General features: G+C 43.9%; 1 protein-coding gene across 1 annotated transcript in view; it reads right to left on the reverse strand.

The window, feature by feature from the left end:
• Positions 1-347: 347 nt before the first annotated feature.
• LOC122939086 (PAX-interacting protein 1-like) overlaps positions 348-17,761 on the reverse strand; it is a 51,607-nt gene continuing 34,193 nt past the window's right edge. The window contains exons 17-21 of the mRNA XM_044295059.1: positions 14,895-14,995; positions 13,144-13,278; positions 11,907-11,982; positions 11,767-11,827; positions 348-725 (exon numbers count right to left, since the gene is read on the reverse strand). Of these exons, the coding sequence (XP_044150994.1) occupies positions 710-725; positions 11,767-11,827; positions 11,907-11,982; positions 13,144-13,278; positions 14,895-14,995 (389 nt within the window). The 3' untranslated portion in view covers positions 348-709. The remainder of the gene's footprint in view (positions 726-11,766; positions 11,828-11,906; positions 11,983-13,143; positions 13,279-14,894; positions 14,996-17,761) is intronic.

Here is a 17,761-nt window from a genome sequence, read left to right on the forward strand (position 1 = left end):
TAGAGCATCTTTTGTGTATGCAGTCAGGAGGCACAAAAAACCCGGAATCCCGCTCTAGTGAAAGGCAGGAATCCCCACAATCGTACAGTTATCCTATATCTTGTAAACAGCAGTGTCAATCTTGGACATGGCAGAATTATACGTATACATATTCTACCACTCACGTGTGCTCCTTTAGGTTTAAAACATTCCAAGGAAAGTAAATACAAAAGCACAATTTCTCTGAAAAAAAAAAAAACAACCCAGACCATTAAAAAACATACAACCAAAGTATATTTATTTTGAACTTTGGAAAATATCAATATAAAATGGACTCTGAATTTAGAAATATAAAATAATACAAAAAGGTTTATTTTCTTCCGTTCTAATATTTAACAAACATTTAGCCCTTTGTTCCGCAAAAAATACTTAAAGTACCTTCATTATTTAACATTTACATAAAAAAAAAAAAACACAAAACAAAATGTATTAAAGAATGTATTAAACATATTGAGGGCTCTTAAAACCACACTATGATACAAACATAATCATTTATGTTAACTTTTTAACAAAATACACATCCCAAGAAAAGATGCACATAATTTAACTTCCCTGTTCACGGCTGTGTATTCACCAAGGAAGCGTGCTCAAGAAACATAGTACTAGATGCACCTATGCTTCATTATGGCTGACAAAGCTATGATCTTCAACTTGGACGCCTCCGGGGGTTTCATGTGAATTTATATGTGCGTCAGTTAAGGAAACAAATACAGAAAGAAAGGTTTTGTAGCTGGTCAGTATTACAAGAAATGCACACAAGTAAATAAAATAAAAAATATAAATAACAAAACTGCTGCTTTCAGACAAGAGCCGCTAGGTCAATTAGCGGCAGCAGGGAGTCCACACCCAGACATTTCCTCTTCCTTTACAGTGGCAGCTGCAGGGGAAATCTAGTATTATGACACATTCCCTTTAAATTCGAATAGAACATAAGTACCACCTGCTCAGGGGCACCACGATGGGGAGTCCTTGTGCCCATCGTATGCCAAGTTACAAAGATTGCCAATGTGGTCACATGGGCCAGATTTATTAATGACTTCTTTCTGATATGGAAGGGCGAGGAGGAGGAGGAATTTGTGGATTTTGTGAGTGCTTTGAATAACAATAACATTGGATTGAAATTTAAATCTGAGATTAAGAGGGATGCGATTCCATTTCTGGATATTGTGATTGTAAGGGGTGGTCAGGGTGAGCTTAAAACAAACACTGTCAGGAAACCAATGGCTACAAACTCTTTATTGAGTTGGGATAGGCACCATACTTTGCCCTTAAAAAGGGGTATTCCAACTAGGCAGTATCTGAGAATGAGGAGGAATTGCTCTACCCTGAGCGATTATCAACAGGCAGGGGAAAAGGGATATCCTGAATCCACCCTAAAGAGAGCATATCAGAGAGCCCGTTCGAGCTCCTTCACCCCAAAAAAGAGCAGAATACAACCAAGCCCATACGGTTGATAGCCACATTTGATGCTGTGAAGGAGGTGAGGAAGGTGATCGAGATCTTGGGGAATCTTACAACTTGATCCTGACATTAAAAAAGTGATCGCAGAGACGCCTCAGACTACCTACCGGAGAGGCCGAAGCCTGCGCGATCGTCTGGTTCACAGTCATTTTAGGCTACTTTCACGCGGATCCGTCCAGACTTACAATGCAAGTCAATGGGGACGGATCCGTTTGAAGATGACACACTATGGCTCAATCTTCAAACGGATCCGTCCCCCATTGACTTTCAATGTAAAGTCTGGACGGATCCGTTCAGGCTACTTTCACAATTTTTTAACAATATAATGCAGACGGATCCGTTCTGAACGGAGCCACCGTCTGCATTATATGAGCGGATCCGTCTCAGACGGATACGCTCTGAACGCAAGTGTGAAAGTTGCCTTAGTGAAGCAACAGAGAGAACAGGAATGTGGCTTCAACTGGTGTGTGGCTGCTATCACTGCAGTGGTTGCATTGCATGACCCTTTGTCACCCAGGGATGTGAATTCACGGGTAATGTCACAGGAAAAATGTTTACCATCAGGCGCTTTCTTAATTGCCGCTCAAAAGGGGTCATTTACAAGGCGACCTGCCCATGTGGCCTTGACTATGTGGGCAAAACGACTTGTGAATTCTGGAGACGGATTGGCGAACATCTGGGTGACATGAGACATGGTAGGGACACCCCCTTGGTCAAGCATATTGAATAGAGTCATGATGGTGACTATTCAGGAATTAAATTTATGGCAATAGAGTTGGTTACTCCTCTTAAAAGAGGAGGGGACTGGGATAAGAGGATATTGCGGACGGAAACATGGTGGATATTTGAATTAAAAACTGTCCAACCTAAGGGTTTAAATGAGCAATTATTATTTGGCTGCTACATTTACTAGTATAATTCATCCCGGGTTAATTTTAAACTTTGGGCCCTCTTACCCTTGTCTTTGGGACCCTTTGATAAATGATTTGTTCACGCCGAGTTTCACTGTGTATATCTTACTGGTTCATTGATTGTTAACCTGACATTTAAATAGCCTGACTGGTATTTTCAGTACCATATCAACTATCCAAGGAGCATTGATTTTGGGAGGGGATGTATTTTGGCCCATTCAATCCCCCCCCCCCATTCCTGCTTAGCTCCGCCCTCAAAGTGCATCGCCATGGTGATGCGTCTTTACCGCTGCTATGTGCAGATTCTCTTTAATCTGTGGGAGGCGTGTGCAGGCGATATGGGCACACCTCCCCTGTCTGTCTTTCGCGGTCGCGTGAGTAGTTCGATCACGTGATTTTCCACGTGACCGATCACATGGTAGCAGGGGGCGGGTTAGCAAATGAGTCCACGCAGGTTTAAATATTACCGGCACAGACATTTACTCTGTCATTGCCGCACACAGGACCGGATCTCAGCCAGGCCATGACATCAGGCCCTGGAGAGCTAAGTATTATGTACCCAAGTATCTGATCACCGCTAATTCATTACCTCCTATTTATTGATTTCTAAGCCCAAAGGTGACCAGGGTTATTGAGTATTTGGATACTAATTGTTTTTGTATACATCTGTCCCCTGATGATTTGGCTAATCACCATTGAAACGTGTCAGCAAGAGCCTTTTAAAAGATATGAGTGTACCCTTGTATTGTGTCTCCCCTGACGAAGCTGAACAGTCATCGCCGCTATAAGAGGGACAACTAGGGTTACTCAGAGAGGGTTGGAATTTGGAGTTAGATACAGGGATACTTAGGGGAAGAGACCCAGTATCTGTCTCCCTTTAAAACTGTACTCCCAACTTCTCTCAAATTTCCCCTCTCATTATATCTGGATATTTTTCTGTACTTTGCATCATTATGTCTATGCGTGGTCACTTTAAGCATGCATGTTTTTATTATTTGATGATTATGTAACGGCTATCTTAAAGGGGTTCTGCAGTTTGTTTAAACTGATGATCTATCCTCTGGATAGGTCATCAGCATCTGATCGGTGGGGGTCCGACACCCAGGACCCACGCCAATCAGCTGTTTGAGAAGGCAGCGGCGCCGTGGCCTTCTCACGGTTTACCGCAGGCCCAGTGACGTCACGACTAGTATCAACTGGCCTGGGCGCGGCTAAGCTCCATTCAAGTGAACAGAGCTTAGCCCCGCCCAGGCCACTTAATACTAGTCGCAACGTCACTGCGCTTATGTCAACGGGGCATGTCCCTGTACAGGCTGACAATATCAGCACCAATTGGACAGTAAAGGCTGTAGTACATTAAAAAGATTTTGCAGGCGATTGTTCCTTCTGAACAATAACCTGCTAGTTAGTGGAGGAGAACACGCTGCAATTACATACAGAGATCTCCTCCACAGTATAGAGAGGAGCAATCGCCCCATTGAAAATGAATTGGTTCGGATCCGTTCCGCAACGGATCCGGACCAATTTTGCGGACGTGTGAATGGACCCTAACTCAGGTATACATGCCTAACTCTAATAAACTAGCAAATAAAAAAAATATGACAGTTACACTTAAAAAATCTTGACTGCCCGATGAACGAGCTTTTGCTTGTTAATCAGGTTAACAGCAGCATTAAACAGCCAGATCATCGCTAACGATCGTTCCTACGAACGCTCATTAGCGATAATCTGTTCGACCATTGGCCAGTGTGATACAGCTCTAACACTCTGTGACCCTTAAGGGCATCTGTCAGCGATTTTTACCTATGTACAGTATATGGCTTAGGGCAGGCATCCCTGGCTTCGGGTGTTTCATTTTGTAATGAAAAAAAAAAAATATATATAATGTTACATTTTTCAGACTTTGCTTACGCCCCGAGCAACAGTGATGTAAAAAGTATATATGCCAAATGTCAAGAAGATTATATAGGCAAAAAATAAGATTTTTCAATGTTAATTACTTGTATTAGGAAAATTAGAAATCACAAACCTAAAATAATATTAAAACTAGATGCTAAGATTATTAGGTAGTCTGATAGTCAAAAGACCGGAATTAGACTTACCGGTAATTCTGTTTCCATGAGATCATCACGACGGCATACAAGGAGATTGACCCCTGACCTCTGTAGGGGCAGGAACAGAGAAAGGTTAAATACCCTCCTCCCACCACCAACACCAGTGTTTCCAAAATCACACAGAGCAACCCGGTGGTGGAGAACAGTAAAAAAACAAGAAAAAAGGTATTACTCCATACCTTCTAGAGACCTGGGTAGGTCAAATAATTTGAATCAAGGGAGGGAATAACGTGCCGTCGTGATGATCTCATGGAAACAGAATTACCGGTAAGTCTAATTCCGGTCTTTCCATAGCATCATCACGACGGCATACAAGGAGATATAAAAAATATATCAGTTAAGGGGGGGCTACAGCCTGGAGGACTTTCCGCCCAAAGGACAGATCAGATGATCTGGAAAGATCCAGGCGATAGTGCTTTATAAAGGTATGAATGCTGGACCAAGTGGCAGCACGACAGATTTCCTCCAGAGAAGCCCCAGCTCTCTCAGCCTGAGAGGAGGACATGGCCCGGGTGGAATGGGCCCTAATGTGGACTGGACATGTAAGGTTTTGTAATTGATAACAAAGACTAATAGTTTCTTTGAGCCATCTGGCTATAGATGACCGGGAGGCTTTCTGGCCCTTAAGTCTTCCTCCGAAGAGAACTAGTAGGCTGTCCGACTTCCTAAACTTTTCCGTCACAGTGATATAGTTTAAGACTGCCCGTCTAACATCCAGAGAGTGAAATGTGGCTTCTTTGTCATTAGCAGGGTGTTGACAAAAGGAAGGTAGGGTAACTTCCTGGCTCCGATGAAAATTTGATACCACTTTGGGGAGAAAACCAGGGTCCAGACGGAGAATTAATCTATCATCTAGAATACGGAGGTAGGGTTCCCTGATCGATAGGGCTTGCAATTCTCCTACTCTGCGGGCCGAAGTTATCGCAATTAAGAAGGCCGTTTTCAAGGACCATAATTTTATAGGACAGTCAGACATGGGTTCAAAGGGCGGTAAGGTAAGGCCTGTAAGAACGATGTTCAGATCCCAGGAAGGGACACGAGCGGTGATCGTTGGGCGGAGCCTTGTCGCTGCCTTGATGAATCTTTTGATCCAACGATGACCGGCTATATCTTGGTCAAAAAAACAAGCCAGGGCTGAGATCTGGACCTTCAAGGTAGAGGGCCTAAGTCCCAGATCTAGACCCCGCTGTAGGAAGTCCAGTATTCTTTGGATGTTAGGTTTATGTAAATGTGGCGATTCATCCCCACTCCACGAACAAAAACGTCTCCAGATCTTAAGGTAGATTGCTGACGTTACCTTCTTCCTGGAAGCTTTCAGAGTAGCAATAACCTCGTTTGATAGTCCCTGAAGTTTCAGGGTTTGGAACTCAGGATCCAAGCTGCTAATTTCAGAAACTGCGGGTTTGGGTGTAGAACTGGGCCCTGCTGGAGTAGGTCCTCCCGTACCGGAAGGGGCCATGGATCCTGTAGAGAAAGTCTCTGGAGAGATGAGAACCAACTTCTCTTTGGCCACAGGGGAGCGATCACAATCACCGTGGCCTTGTCCTGGAGAATTTTCTGCACCACCTTCGGGATTAGAGGAAGTGGAGGGAAGGCATAGCATAGATTCCAATGCCAACGGATGGCGAAGGCGTCTAATGTATGAGGCCTGTCCCTGGGGTTTAGGGAACAGAATGTTTCCACTTTTGAGTTGGCCCTGGTGGCGAACAGATCTACGTCGGGCAACCCCCATTTCCTTACCACTAACCTGAAGACTTCTGGACTTAGAGACCACTCTGTGTGATCGATCCTGTGGCGGCTGAGAAAATCTGCTTCTTGATTTAGTATCCCCCTCAGGTGAACTGCCGATACAGAGGCCACCTTCTGTTCTGCCCAGGCAAAGATCTTTGTTGCCAGCGCCTGAAGGGTTACGGACCGGGTTCCCCCCTGATGGGAGAGGTAGGCAATGGCTGTAGTGTTGTCCGATAGCACCTTTATATGATGATGACACAACATTTCCTCTGCCGCCCTCAATGCTTCCCAGACTGCTCTCAGCTCCCTGAAATTCGATGATTGGGATCTGATCGAATCTGGCCAAGTGCCCTGAAATATACGGTCCCCGACCTTTGCGCCCCAGCCGGACAGACTTGCGTCTGTTATTACCTGCAACTGGGGAGTCTTCTGCCAGGGATTTCCCCGGGATAGGTTCTCGTGGTTTTTCCACCAATTTAGGGACTGCAGAATCCGAGATGGAGGACTTACTTGGCGATCTAGAGAGGATTGGCACCTGTTCCAGACACTCAGTATCCAGGACTGAAGGGGTCTGAAGTGTATTTGACACCAGGGGACTGCCGGAATACAAGATGTCAGCAGACCCAGCATGCTCATCGCCTCTCTGATAGAGCAAGATCTTCTCTTTTGAAAGGACCTGACCTTTTGTTGGAGAACTGATATTTTGTCCCGAGGTAGGAACACTGCTTGCTTTCGGGAGTCCAGGATCATACCTAAGAAACGAACTTCTCTTGAGGGGGTGAGGACGGACTTTTCCTCGTTTACGATCCACCCCAGGTCGTCTAGGATGGAGAGAAAGACCTTCAGATTGGAATTGATTTGGCTGCGACTTTCGCTGACCAAAAGGAAATCGTCCAAATAGGGGATTATCATGAGTCCCTGCCTTCGGGCGAAGGCAACCATCTCTACCACCACTTTGGTAAATATTCTCGGGGCAGACGAAATCCCGAAGGGAAGGGCTCTGAACTGGTAGTGATGGACGTTTCCTGATATATCCTGGATTGCAAACCGGAGAAAACACTGGGAGCTGGCGTGAATGGGAATATGGTAATAAGCGTCTCGCAGGTCTATAGTGCACATGAAGACGTCTTTGCTTAACAGAGGGATTGTAGATGTTAGGGTCTCCATCCTGAATTTCTGATAACGGATGAATTTGTTTAGAGGCTTCAGGTTTATGATCGTCCGAAAGGTACCTTCTTTTTTCCTGATTAAAAATAAAGTTGAATAAAAACCCTTGCCTCTTTCTAGAGGTGGGACCGGAGAGATTACATTCATCTGAAGAAGTTTCTGGACTCCTTGCCAAAGGTTCGTTTGGAACCGTGTCAGAGAAAATTTGTTTGGGGGTCTTGAAGACCACTCTATCTGATAGCCTGTACCGACTACTTTGGAAATCCAGGGGTTCTGGGAGATGGATTCCCATGATCCCAGGAATCTTGAGAGTCTTCCCCCCACTCCGGCGTCATTGCTTATCTGAAGGTTTTTGCTGGGAGAAGGACTGACCTCTTCCTCTTCCTCCTTTTGGGTAACTCCAACGCCCTGATTTCCCTTTTCCCCTGTAACTCTTTTCTTGACCCGAGGGGGGGCGAAAAGGATACCGGCGTTTGGAAGGGCGATCTTCCGGAAACCCCTTCTTCTTATCCGCGGCCTTCTCTAGGATCTTATCTAGCACCGGGCCAAACACGTACTCTCCGGAAAAGGGGATGGAGCAAAGCTTTAACTTAGATGTCTTATCCCCCGACCAACACTTCATCCAGAGGGCTCTCCTAGCTGCATTGGAGAGCGCTGCATCTCTGGCGGAGAACCGAACTGATTCGGCAGAGGCATCCGCCAGGAAGGCCGTGGCCGACTTTAGAAGGGGGAGAGACTCCAGAATCTGCTCCCTAGACGCTCTGTCTTTAATATGAGTTTCCAACTCTCCCAACCAAAGATACATGGACCGGGCGACTGAAGTAGCCGCAATATTGGTTTTAACGTTAAACATGGACGCCTCCCAGGATTTCCTGAGGAGACTGTCCGCCTTACGATCCATCGAATCTTTGAGTTGGGAGGCATCCTCGAATGGAAGGGACGTCTTTTTGTTCACTTTGGCCACCTGTACATCAATCTTGGGAATTTCATTGAAAATTTTAGATTCCTCCGGATCAAATAGCAACCTATTTTTGAACGTTGCCGGGACTCCCAGTCGTTTTTCTGGGTCTGTCCACTCATCAAGGATCATGTCCCTAATGCTTTCATTGATGGGAAACACACGGGTCTTCTTAACCCTCAGGCCCCCAAACATCTCTTCTTGTACCGAATGGGTACGTTGTACCTCCTCCACACCCATAGTCGACCTTACAGCTTTCAGAAGGTCGGACATTTCTTCCGTAGAAAAATAATATCTACGTCCATCGTCGTCTGAGTCAGAGACTCTCTCCCCCTCCTCCCACGACTTAACAGAGTGGGCACTTTCCTCCGCAACGACTTCTATATCAGAGGGGGATGGGGATCTAGCCCGCTTCTTCTTTGGTTGCGGCAAATCGGGGGGATTAGTGGACAGGTGGGCCAGGGATGAACGGATCTCCTCCTGAATCATAGTTTTTAATTCCTCTTTTAGGGAGGGTGCCTCATCCCGTACGATATTTGAAATACAAGGCTTGCACAGTTTTTTGGGGTAGCCGTCAGGGAGTCTACTAGAGCAGGAGACACATTTGAGTGACTTCCCCATCTTTTTCGGGGTTTCTTTTGCCTAAAAGAGATGAAACGGCAAAGTATAAGGGATATGGCCCACCAAGAGGAGGGGGGGGGGGGGGCGGCGGGGGAGTGGATGTAGGAGCCTGCGCCCTGCCGTAGCTGCACTGAGCATGGAGCAAGAGCTCGCTCCTCCTCTCCCCCCCCCCTATATCATCGTGGGAGAGGGGGATCAACAGACTCCCTGACCCATTCATAACCACCCCCGAAGGGGACTCACAGTTAGAAGCGCTGGCGGCGGCTCAGCTCTGGGGGACCGCTCCGGTACCGACATGGTCGCTTGGTCGCTTCTTCCGAGAGGTAAGGGTTCCGCCAGTGGGGGACCGATCCTGGGAGCGTTTGTCCGGAGCAGGCCTCGGTTTTTAAATTAAGCTCCACGCTGCCGCCACTGACGTCACTTCCGGGTCGCCGGCCGTGACGTCATACATATGCGCCCAATGCGCCGGCGCGCACCCAGCCGCGATGATGCCGGAAGGGAGACTGCGCCAGGGAACAGGCCCCGAAAATCGGGACGAGGTAGAGCCCCACACCCCTGCCCAGCGTTAGTACTGGACCGCGGGAGGGCAGGGGGACGCCATGCAGGATGCCGGCGATTTCTTAAGGTATCCGGACTGAATTCCTAGCTTCATCTCCCTGCATACAGGGAGACCTTTCTCTGCCCTGTCCTCTGTAGGGACAGGAAACACTGGTGTTGGTGGTGGGAGGAGGGTATTTAACCTTTCTCTGTTCCTGCCCCTACAGAGGTCAGGGGTCAATCTCCTTGTATGCCGTCGTGATGATGCTATGGAAACATGTGTTATATTAATCAACTTTGAACGATGAAATCCCTTCTTTTGTTAGCTTGGTGAAGACGTTTCTGTGATGCTCGACTGCTATCTAAAATATATTGTTTTTGTTGTTTGTCCCTGACCGATTCGTTAAAGCGAACCTTTCACCTGCATTTCACTTAAACTATCAAAAGTACCTTACAGATCATCCTCATTGTGTCATCATACAGTCTTGTCCCGCTTTTCTGCCATGTATATGCATGAAAAAAAATCCAGCTCCACAAGTCACGATCAGTTACAGGATTTTGCTTGAGTCCGCGCGATAGACAGGATCGCGCTGCTACTTAGGCCGCATGCGCCGCCTGTACAAGCGCGGTCCCGGCGACTGAGCAGGGTGTCAATTAGACTGCATAGAGGCGGGGTTAGGGCAGGGGAGTTACAGCCTGGAGTGAGGGAAGGGCTACCCCCTTGACTTCTATCGTGACTTGTCGAGCTGGAGTAGAGTACTTTATAAGGCGATTTTTTCATGCATATACATGGCAGAAAAGCGGGACAAGACTGTATGATAACACAATGAGGATGATCTATAAAAGGTACTTTTAATACTTTATTAAGTGAAATGCAGGTGAAAGGTTAGCTTTAAACTTTTTTTATCAGAGCAATTCCTCTTTCTGCGGTATCATTGACCACCTTAAGAGCGTTCACATGGCTTCTTAGAGAATCACTGCAGTATTCTGTCACATCGTGGATCCCAAACAATTCAAAGAATGTCTTTGTTTTATTAGTAACAAAATGGCTCAGGTCTTTTCCTTCAAAAACTAGGTTTTTACCCTCTAATCGTTTCATTTCCTTTTTCTTTGCAGGTTTGGTTTCTAATTTTTTAGTCATATTTTCCTTAACAGCCTGAGCAATACGTTTGTCTAAAAAAGACAATCCTACGTTTGTTTCTGACAGATACCAAAGGTGTGTCTTAGCAACTGTGAGAGCACTTTATTTTTTTTTAACATCTGCATCTGGGTAAGTGCTCAGAAGCTGTAGCATATCCAAATCATTCTTTGGAGCCCATCGACTTACAATTGCCTCGTGCAAAAAGCAAACATATATGAGGCTGACAAAATGTGCAACCCATTTCATTCCTTTTAATTCTTGTTGAGGGATATTCAACTGTTTAGTGAAGAGGACAATTGTAAGTGCATATATTGCCTTTGCCATCCACCTTGCTTGATGCAAAGCCCCTGCGATCCTGAAACTGAAGTCGTTTTTAGACCAAACGTCTAGGTACGGAAGTGAGAGTAGTAATAAAAGTGATCAATGTGTGCAACCCCTATATGGCATATATATCTTTTACATCGCTGAGACTCGGGACGTAAGCAAAGTCATATGAAAATCACATCCTTTGAAAAATGAAACACCCTAATATGGCTGACCTGTTGCGTTTGCGCTTGGCAGCTGCAGGCATCTGTGTTGGTCCTATGTCCATATGTGCCCGCATTGCTGAGAAAAATGAGGTTTTAATATATGCAATTGAGCCTCTAGGAACAACGGGGTGGGGCCTTACACCTACAGGCTCTGCTCTCTCTGCAATGCAGGCACATGTGAACAAGAGACCAACACAGATGCCTTCAGCTGCCAACTGCACAATCAATAGGTCAGCCATATACATAGGTACAAATCTGGTGCCCTTTAAGGTCACAGAGAGATACATTTTTGAACATATTGGAGAACTTTACACGTAATGATCACCTTTTCACTAGAAAAATTGTACACACAGACGCAAAAGCGTCACACAGAGTGCAGGTACATTTGGGGGCCTGGAAGAGACGGTATGGATGCATGCTAACAGGCAGAGTGGAGGCGACGTGGCCACTGTGCCAATGACGACACTGCTGCAGTGATATATGATGGCCACCACAAAATGTACATTATCCCCTACCAAACTCAATATCAGCAAACATTCAGCGAGGCAAAGGATATGACTCATAATCCAAGGTCTGTGTGAGGACTCCAGTGAGAACAAATTCTGCACTATGGACATCTATTAGGAAGAAAAACAACAGATTACAAGCATTGAAAATGGCCAAACTGCAGACATATGCGCCAGACATCCTGCTTACCTATACTGCCCGCAAAATATTCTCTGCAAAGGTGAAGGTCATTTTCACATGATATCAAAATGATCTCCGCTAAACTCTACAAAAGATAAAAGACATGAAAAAGAAAATTTTACTTTAGTAGTTCTGATTTCACCAAATCCACTGTATGTTATAATGTGGAGACCTGGCACAATAAGGGGTTGGATAGTAAAACGGGCATCTGTAGACCTCCACCAACAGAACCACACGAGGATACACTAGTAATAAATGTGAATTGTCATATTAACACTATAGGGATACTTTTACATCTGCGTTTTTGCTGGATCTGTCATGGATCAGCAAAAACGCTTCAGTCATAATACAACCGTCTTCATCCGTTATGAAGGGATCCGGTTGTATTATCTCTAAAATAGCCATGACGGATCAGTCTCTAAAACCATTGTAGGACAATGGGTGACTCACAATGTAAGTCAATAGTGCCAGGTCCGTTTTCCCTGACAAAAGAAAACTGATCCGGCACCATTGACACTGTGAGTCATGACGGATCCGTCTTGCTCCGCATCCCAGGAGGCACTAAAAAAAGCTGCTTGCAGCGCTGTTGTGTGCATCGTGGGAATGCAATGAAACTGAACAGAAGGCATTCTGGTGCACTCCGTTCCCTTCAGTTCAGTTTTGACCCTATTGACAATGAATGGGGACAAAACCGAAGCCTTTCCCCCTGCTGTTGAGATCCTATGACAGATCTCAATAGCGGAAAGGGTAAGAAGCCTAAATTGTTTTATTAAAAGTTCAATAACTTCTCGCCAAGTGGAAATTCTCGCTAAATGTTTGATTTTCAACATCCTCTAATTTCAAGAATGAGAATACTATATAGAGGGCTAAAAGACTAATGGTCATTTAGCAGCAGCCCCCCCCCCCCCCCCCCCGGGTCAATTGTACATTTGAAGATAAGAAACTTTGGAACATATCTTTTTACAGAAATACACCTCTTTCTCCACTTATCAGACTCCACTCCACCTCTGCCCTGCTGCCTGCACTCACTCTAAATTCACTGAAGAAAATGGTCACGCTGCTCAGAATCTTCTGTTGCATCCTAAGCAAGGGGGCAACGATGCTACAGCAGGATTTCACTGCTCCCGGGTACAGACAAGTTTGATGCAATGCTTTGGCTAGACAATTTAAACCAGTTGCTGCCATCTGCTGACTAGTTATAATTACATTTGAGAAATCAAAGATAAAAAGTACAACTCAAACTTACCTTGTTCTGTTTATGCTCCATTATTTTTCGGAAAGAGGGGGCCTTTGTTAGTATTTTACCGCCTGCACACTCCACAATAGATTTCATAGTTGACAGGCTAGGGCATATTCCAGGAGTAACGTAAAAATACTTTCCCTAAAAGATAATCCAAACTATTACATATATCCTAACTATAAAGTAAATAACACATATGCGTGTTACACGGTCACATAAATCAGTTTGCTATAGGCTCATATCAGTCAGCTAATTCAAACAGGTCTGGCTTCTCTAACCCCTGGCGATCAACTGCTAAAGAAAGTCGTGTCTGTCTACACTTTACCGATGCAGGGAGACATTACATCGATCTCCGAGTCGACAGACTGGATGACATTCCAGGAGTAGAGTAAGTAACAGCAAAACCTATCTAGTGCAAACACAAAAGAATCATACAAGAAACATAATACAGAATGACCAAAAATTACTTTATTAAAAGTGCTTTTTGGTCATTATATACAGTATTGTGGGGTTTCTTTTGTGACTATTTTCAATGTATGCACTAGATAGGTTTTGCTGTTCTACAGGCAAATGGTGAATATAATGTAAAAAATACTCTCCTGAGAAGCTTCATTACATGCAGGCCATTACTTTGTAATAAATGGACAGCCCCTTTAAAGAGGATCAGTCACCAATGCAAAAAATCTAAACAAAACAAAACTATATAATCTAACTTTACGCCCTGTTCATCTGCCTCCCTGTTGATCAGTTATGTCCTCCTAAAGTGCCAGCACCACACATCAATCTAAAAGTGACTAACCAGAGGTGTGACTGACCACGTCGCTTCTCGGCAAGGGGAGGCTCCTCCCGCTGTGATAATGTCCATCACACACCCCCTCCAGTTGCAGCTCAATCTCACGAGACCTACTAATTCTTGCGAGACCATGTTGCAGATTTTCTACCACAGGGACAGCATCTCACTCTGACCGAAGTGAGATGTCTCTGTCAAGAAGAGCCAAGAGTCCGTGCCGGCACGGAGATTCCAGTCAGAGTGAGACGCCGTGCCGGCAGAAGGTAGTATGCAGCATGGTCTCATGAGAATTAGTAAGTCTCGCAGTATCATGCTGCAGCTTGGAGGTGTGTGTGATGGAGAGCGTCACGGCTGCTCCCCTTGTAAAGAGGTGAAGTGGTTAGCCACACCTGTGTGGCTAGTCACTTCAGACTGACATGTGTGGTGCTGGACCTTTAGGAGGACATAACTGAAGAACAATTAGGTGCAGGAACCTAGGGGGAAATTTAGGAAGACCGGCATTTTCGGCGCCTGTCTTGATATCCTCTGTGCTGCTGGAGGATGCGCCTAATTTATGACGTGGCACGGGCCTTGTCATAAATTAGGCACATACTCCTTCAGTCCATGTGCCTAAACAGAAACAAATTTGTTGCCGAAAACTGGAGTAAACTAAGATAAATTTGTCTCTGGTGTTGTCCATGCCCCTTTTAGAAAGTGGTGAGGGTGGTGTAAAAAGAGGCATTTTCGACCTTCACATTTAGTCCCAAAAACACAGCATGCAACTTTTTAAAGCCACTTTTCTGGTGCAAGGGAGAACATAAATCTCCCCCATAGGGTACAGTATGCCATGTTCAGGGAAGCATGGCTGGTTAGATTATACAAGCAGCAAAGTTTTTGGTTTGATTTTATGATAGGTCCTCTTTAAGACACAAACTTATATATTTGCCATATCATCATGTGTAGTGAAGCAAAACCAGTGATTGGTTACCTTGAAGAGAGGAGCCACACGCGCTCTTTTTAAAGACTCTTCTAAACTAAAGCAGAAAAGCACCTCCGCTTCAGCGTCACGCAGTATGTAACTCTGTTCCTCTATAGAAGAGGCAAAGAAAAAAAAAAGGAATATTAGAAAAAATAGAAAACATGGCACTATTGTAGACAATATAGATGTGAAGGATGTAGTTCTGCTATGAAAAACATGGCACTTAAGCCACTCTCTGAATATGAATAGTTTGAAGTCACACGTGCACACGTACATTTTCTACATCTGTAAGTGAAATAAAAGGACTGTGCACATAAAAAAAATAAAAAAAAAATTATTAACCACTTCCCATCTGGGCCATTTGCCCCCTTCCTGACCAGGCCTAATTTTGCAAAACTGACATGTCTCACTTTATGTGGTAATAACTTTGGAACGCCTTTATTTATCCAAGTCATTCAGAGATTGTTTTCTCGTGACACATTGTACTTCATGATAGTCATAAATTTGAGTCAAAATATTTCACCTTTATTTATGAAAAAATCCCAAATTTACCCCAAAATTTGAAAAATTCGCAATTTTCAAAATTTCAATTTCTCTGCTTTTAAAACAGAAAGTGATACCTTATAAAATATTTATTACTTAACATTCCCCATATGTCTACTTTATGTTGGCATCATTTTGGAAATGTCATTTTATTTTTTTAGGACGTTAGAAGGCTTAGAAGTTTAGAAGAAATTCTTCAAATTTTTAAGAAAATTGCCAAAACCCACTTTATAAGGACCAGTTCAGGTCTGAAGTCACTTTGTGGGGCCTACATAGTGGATACCCCCATAAATGACCCCATTGTAGAAACTACACCCCTGAAGGTATTCAAAACCGATTTTACAAACTTTGTTAACCCTTTATGCGTTCCACAAGAATTAAAGGAAAATGGAGATCAAATTTTTAAATTTCACTTTTTTGGCAGATTTTCCATTTTAATCCAATTTTTTCTTTAACACATCGATGGTTAACAGCCAAACACAACTCAATATTTATTACCCAGATTCTGCGGTTTACAGAAACACCCCACATGTGGTCATAAACTGCTGTATGGGCACACGGCAGGGCGCAGAAGAAAAGGAACTCCACATGGTTTTTAGATGCCATGTTCCATTTGAAGCCCCCTGATGCACCCTTACAGTAGAAACTCCCAAGTAATGACCCCATTTTGGAAACTAGGGGATAAGGTGGCAGTTTTATTAGTACTATTTTTGGGTACATATGATTTTTTGATCATTCATTATAACACTTTATGGGGCAAGGTGACCAAAAAATTGGTTGTTTTAGCACAGTTTCTATTTATTTATTTTTACAGCGTTCACCTGAGGGGTTCAGTCAAGTGACATTTTTATAGAGCAGATTGTTACGGACGTGGCGATACCTAATATGTATACTTTTTCTCATTTATTAAAGTTTTACACAATAATAGCATTTTTGAAACAAAAAAATTATGTTTTAATGTGTCCATGTTCTGAGAGCTATAGTTTTTTTTATGTAGGGGCTCATTTTTTGCGGGATGAGGTGACTGTTTTATTGGTACCATTTTGTGGGACATACGCGTTTTTGATCACTTGGTGTTGCACCTTTTGTGATGCAAGGTGACAAAAATTGCTTGTTTTGACACAGTTTTTTTTTGTTTTTTTTTTACTGTGTTCATCTGAGGGGTTAGCTCATGTGATATTTTTATAGAGCTGGTTTTTACGGACGCGGCAATACCTAATATGTATACTTTTTTTTATTTGTTTCACTTTAACACAATAATAGCATTTTTGAAACCAATAAATTATGTTTTAGTGTCTCCATGTTCTAAGAGCTATAATTGTTTTATTTTTTGAGAGATTTTCTTATGTAGGGGCTTATTTTTTGCGGGATGAGGTGACTGTTTTATTGGTACCATTTTGTGGGACATACGCGTTTTTGATCACTTGGTGTTGCACCTTTTGTGATGCAAGGTGACAAAAATTGCTTGTTTTGACACAGTTTTTTTTTGTTTTTTTTTACTGTGTTCATCTGAGGGGTTAGCTCATGTGATATTTTTATAGAGCTGGTTTTTACGGACGCGGCAATACCTAATATGTATACTTTTTTTTATTTGTTTCACTTTAACACAATAATAGCATTTTTGAAACCAATAAATGATGTTTTAGTGTCTCCATGTTCTAAGAGCTATAATTGTTTTATTTTTTGAGAGATTTTCTTATGTAGGGGCTTATTTTTTGCGGGATGAGGTGACTGTTTTATTGGTACCATTTTGTGGGACATACGCGTTTTTGATCACTTGGTGTTGCACCTTTTGTGATGCAAGGTGACAAAAATTGCTTGTTTTGACACAGTTTTTTTTTTTTTACGGTGTTCATCTGAGGGGTTAGCTCATGTGATATTTTTATAGAGCTGGTTTTTACGGACGCGGCAATACCAAATATGTCTATTTTATTTTATTTTTTCTATTTGTTTTTTTACACTTTTCGTCCCCCCATAAGGTCATACAAGACTTCTGGGGGACATTTGCTTCACTTTTTCTTTTCTATTTCACTGTTGATTTCTCCTGTAACTGGGGCTGACATAGTAGCCCCAGTTACAGAAGAAATGCACCCCCCAGAGAGGCTGTACAGCGCAATACTGAGCTGTACAGCCTCAGTGCAGGGCTGATCGAGGTCTGTGAGAGACCTCACACAGTTCCTGCACGCTCCGGTCCCGGCGGTCACATGACCGCCGGGCCGGAACAGGAAGCGCATAGCGCTTCCTGCTCTGCAGACACAGCGCTCGGTGAGCGCTGTGTCTGCAGCGATCTAGAAGGCAGGGACACCTGGGAACTGTCCCTGCCTTATCTCTGG

This window comes from Bufo gargarizans, chromosome 5, assembly GCF_014858855.1.
Source record: "Bufo gargarizans isolate SCDJY-AF-19 chromosome 5, ASM1485885v1, whole genome shotgun sequence".
In the NCBI taxonomy this organism is placed as follows: Eukaryota; Metazoa; Chordata; class Amphibia; order Anura; family Bufonidae; genus Bufo; species Bufo gargarizans.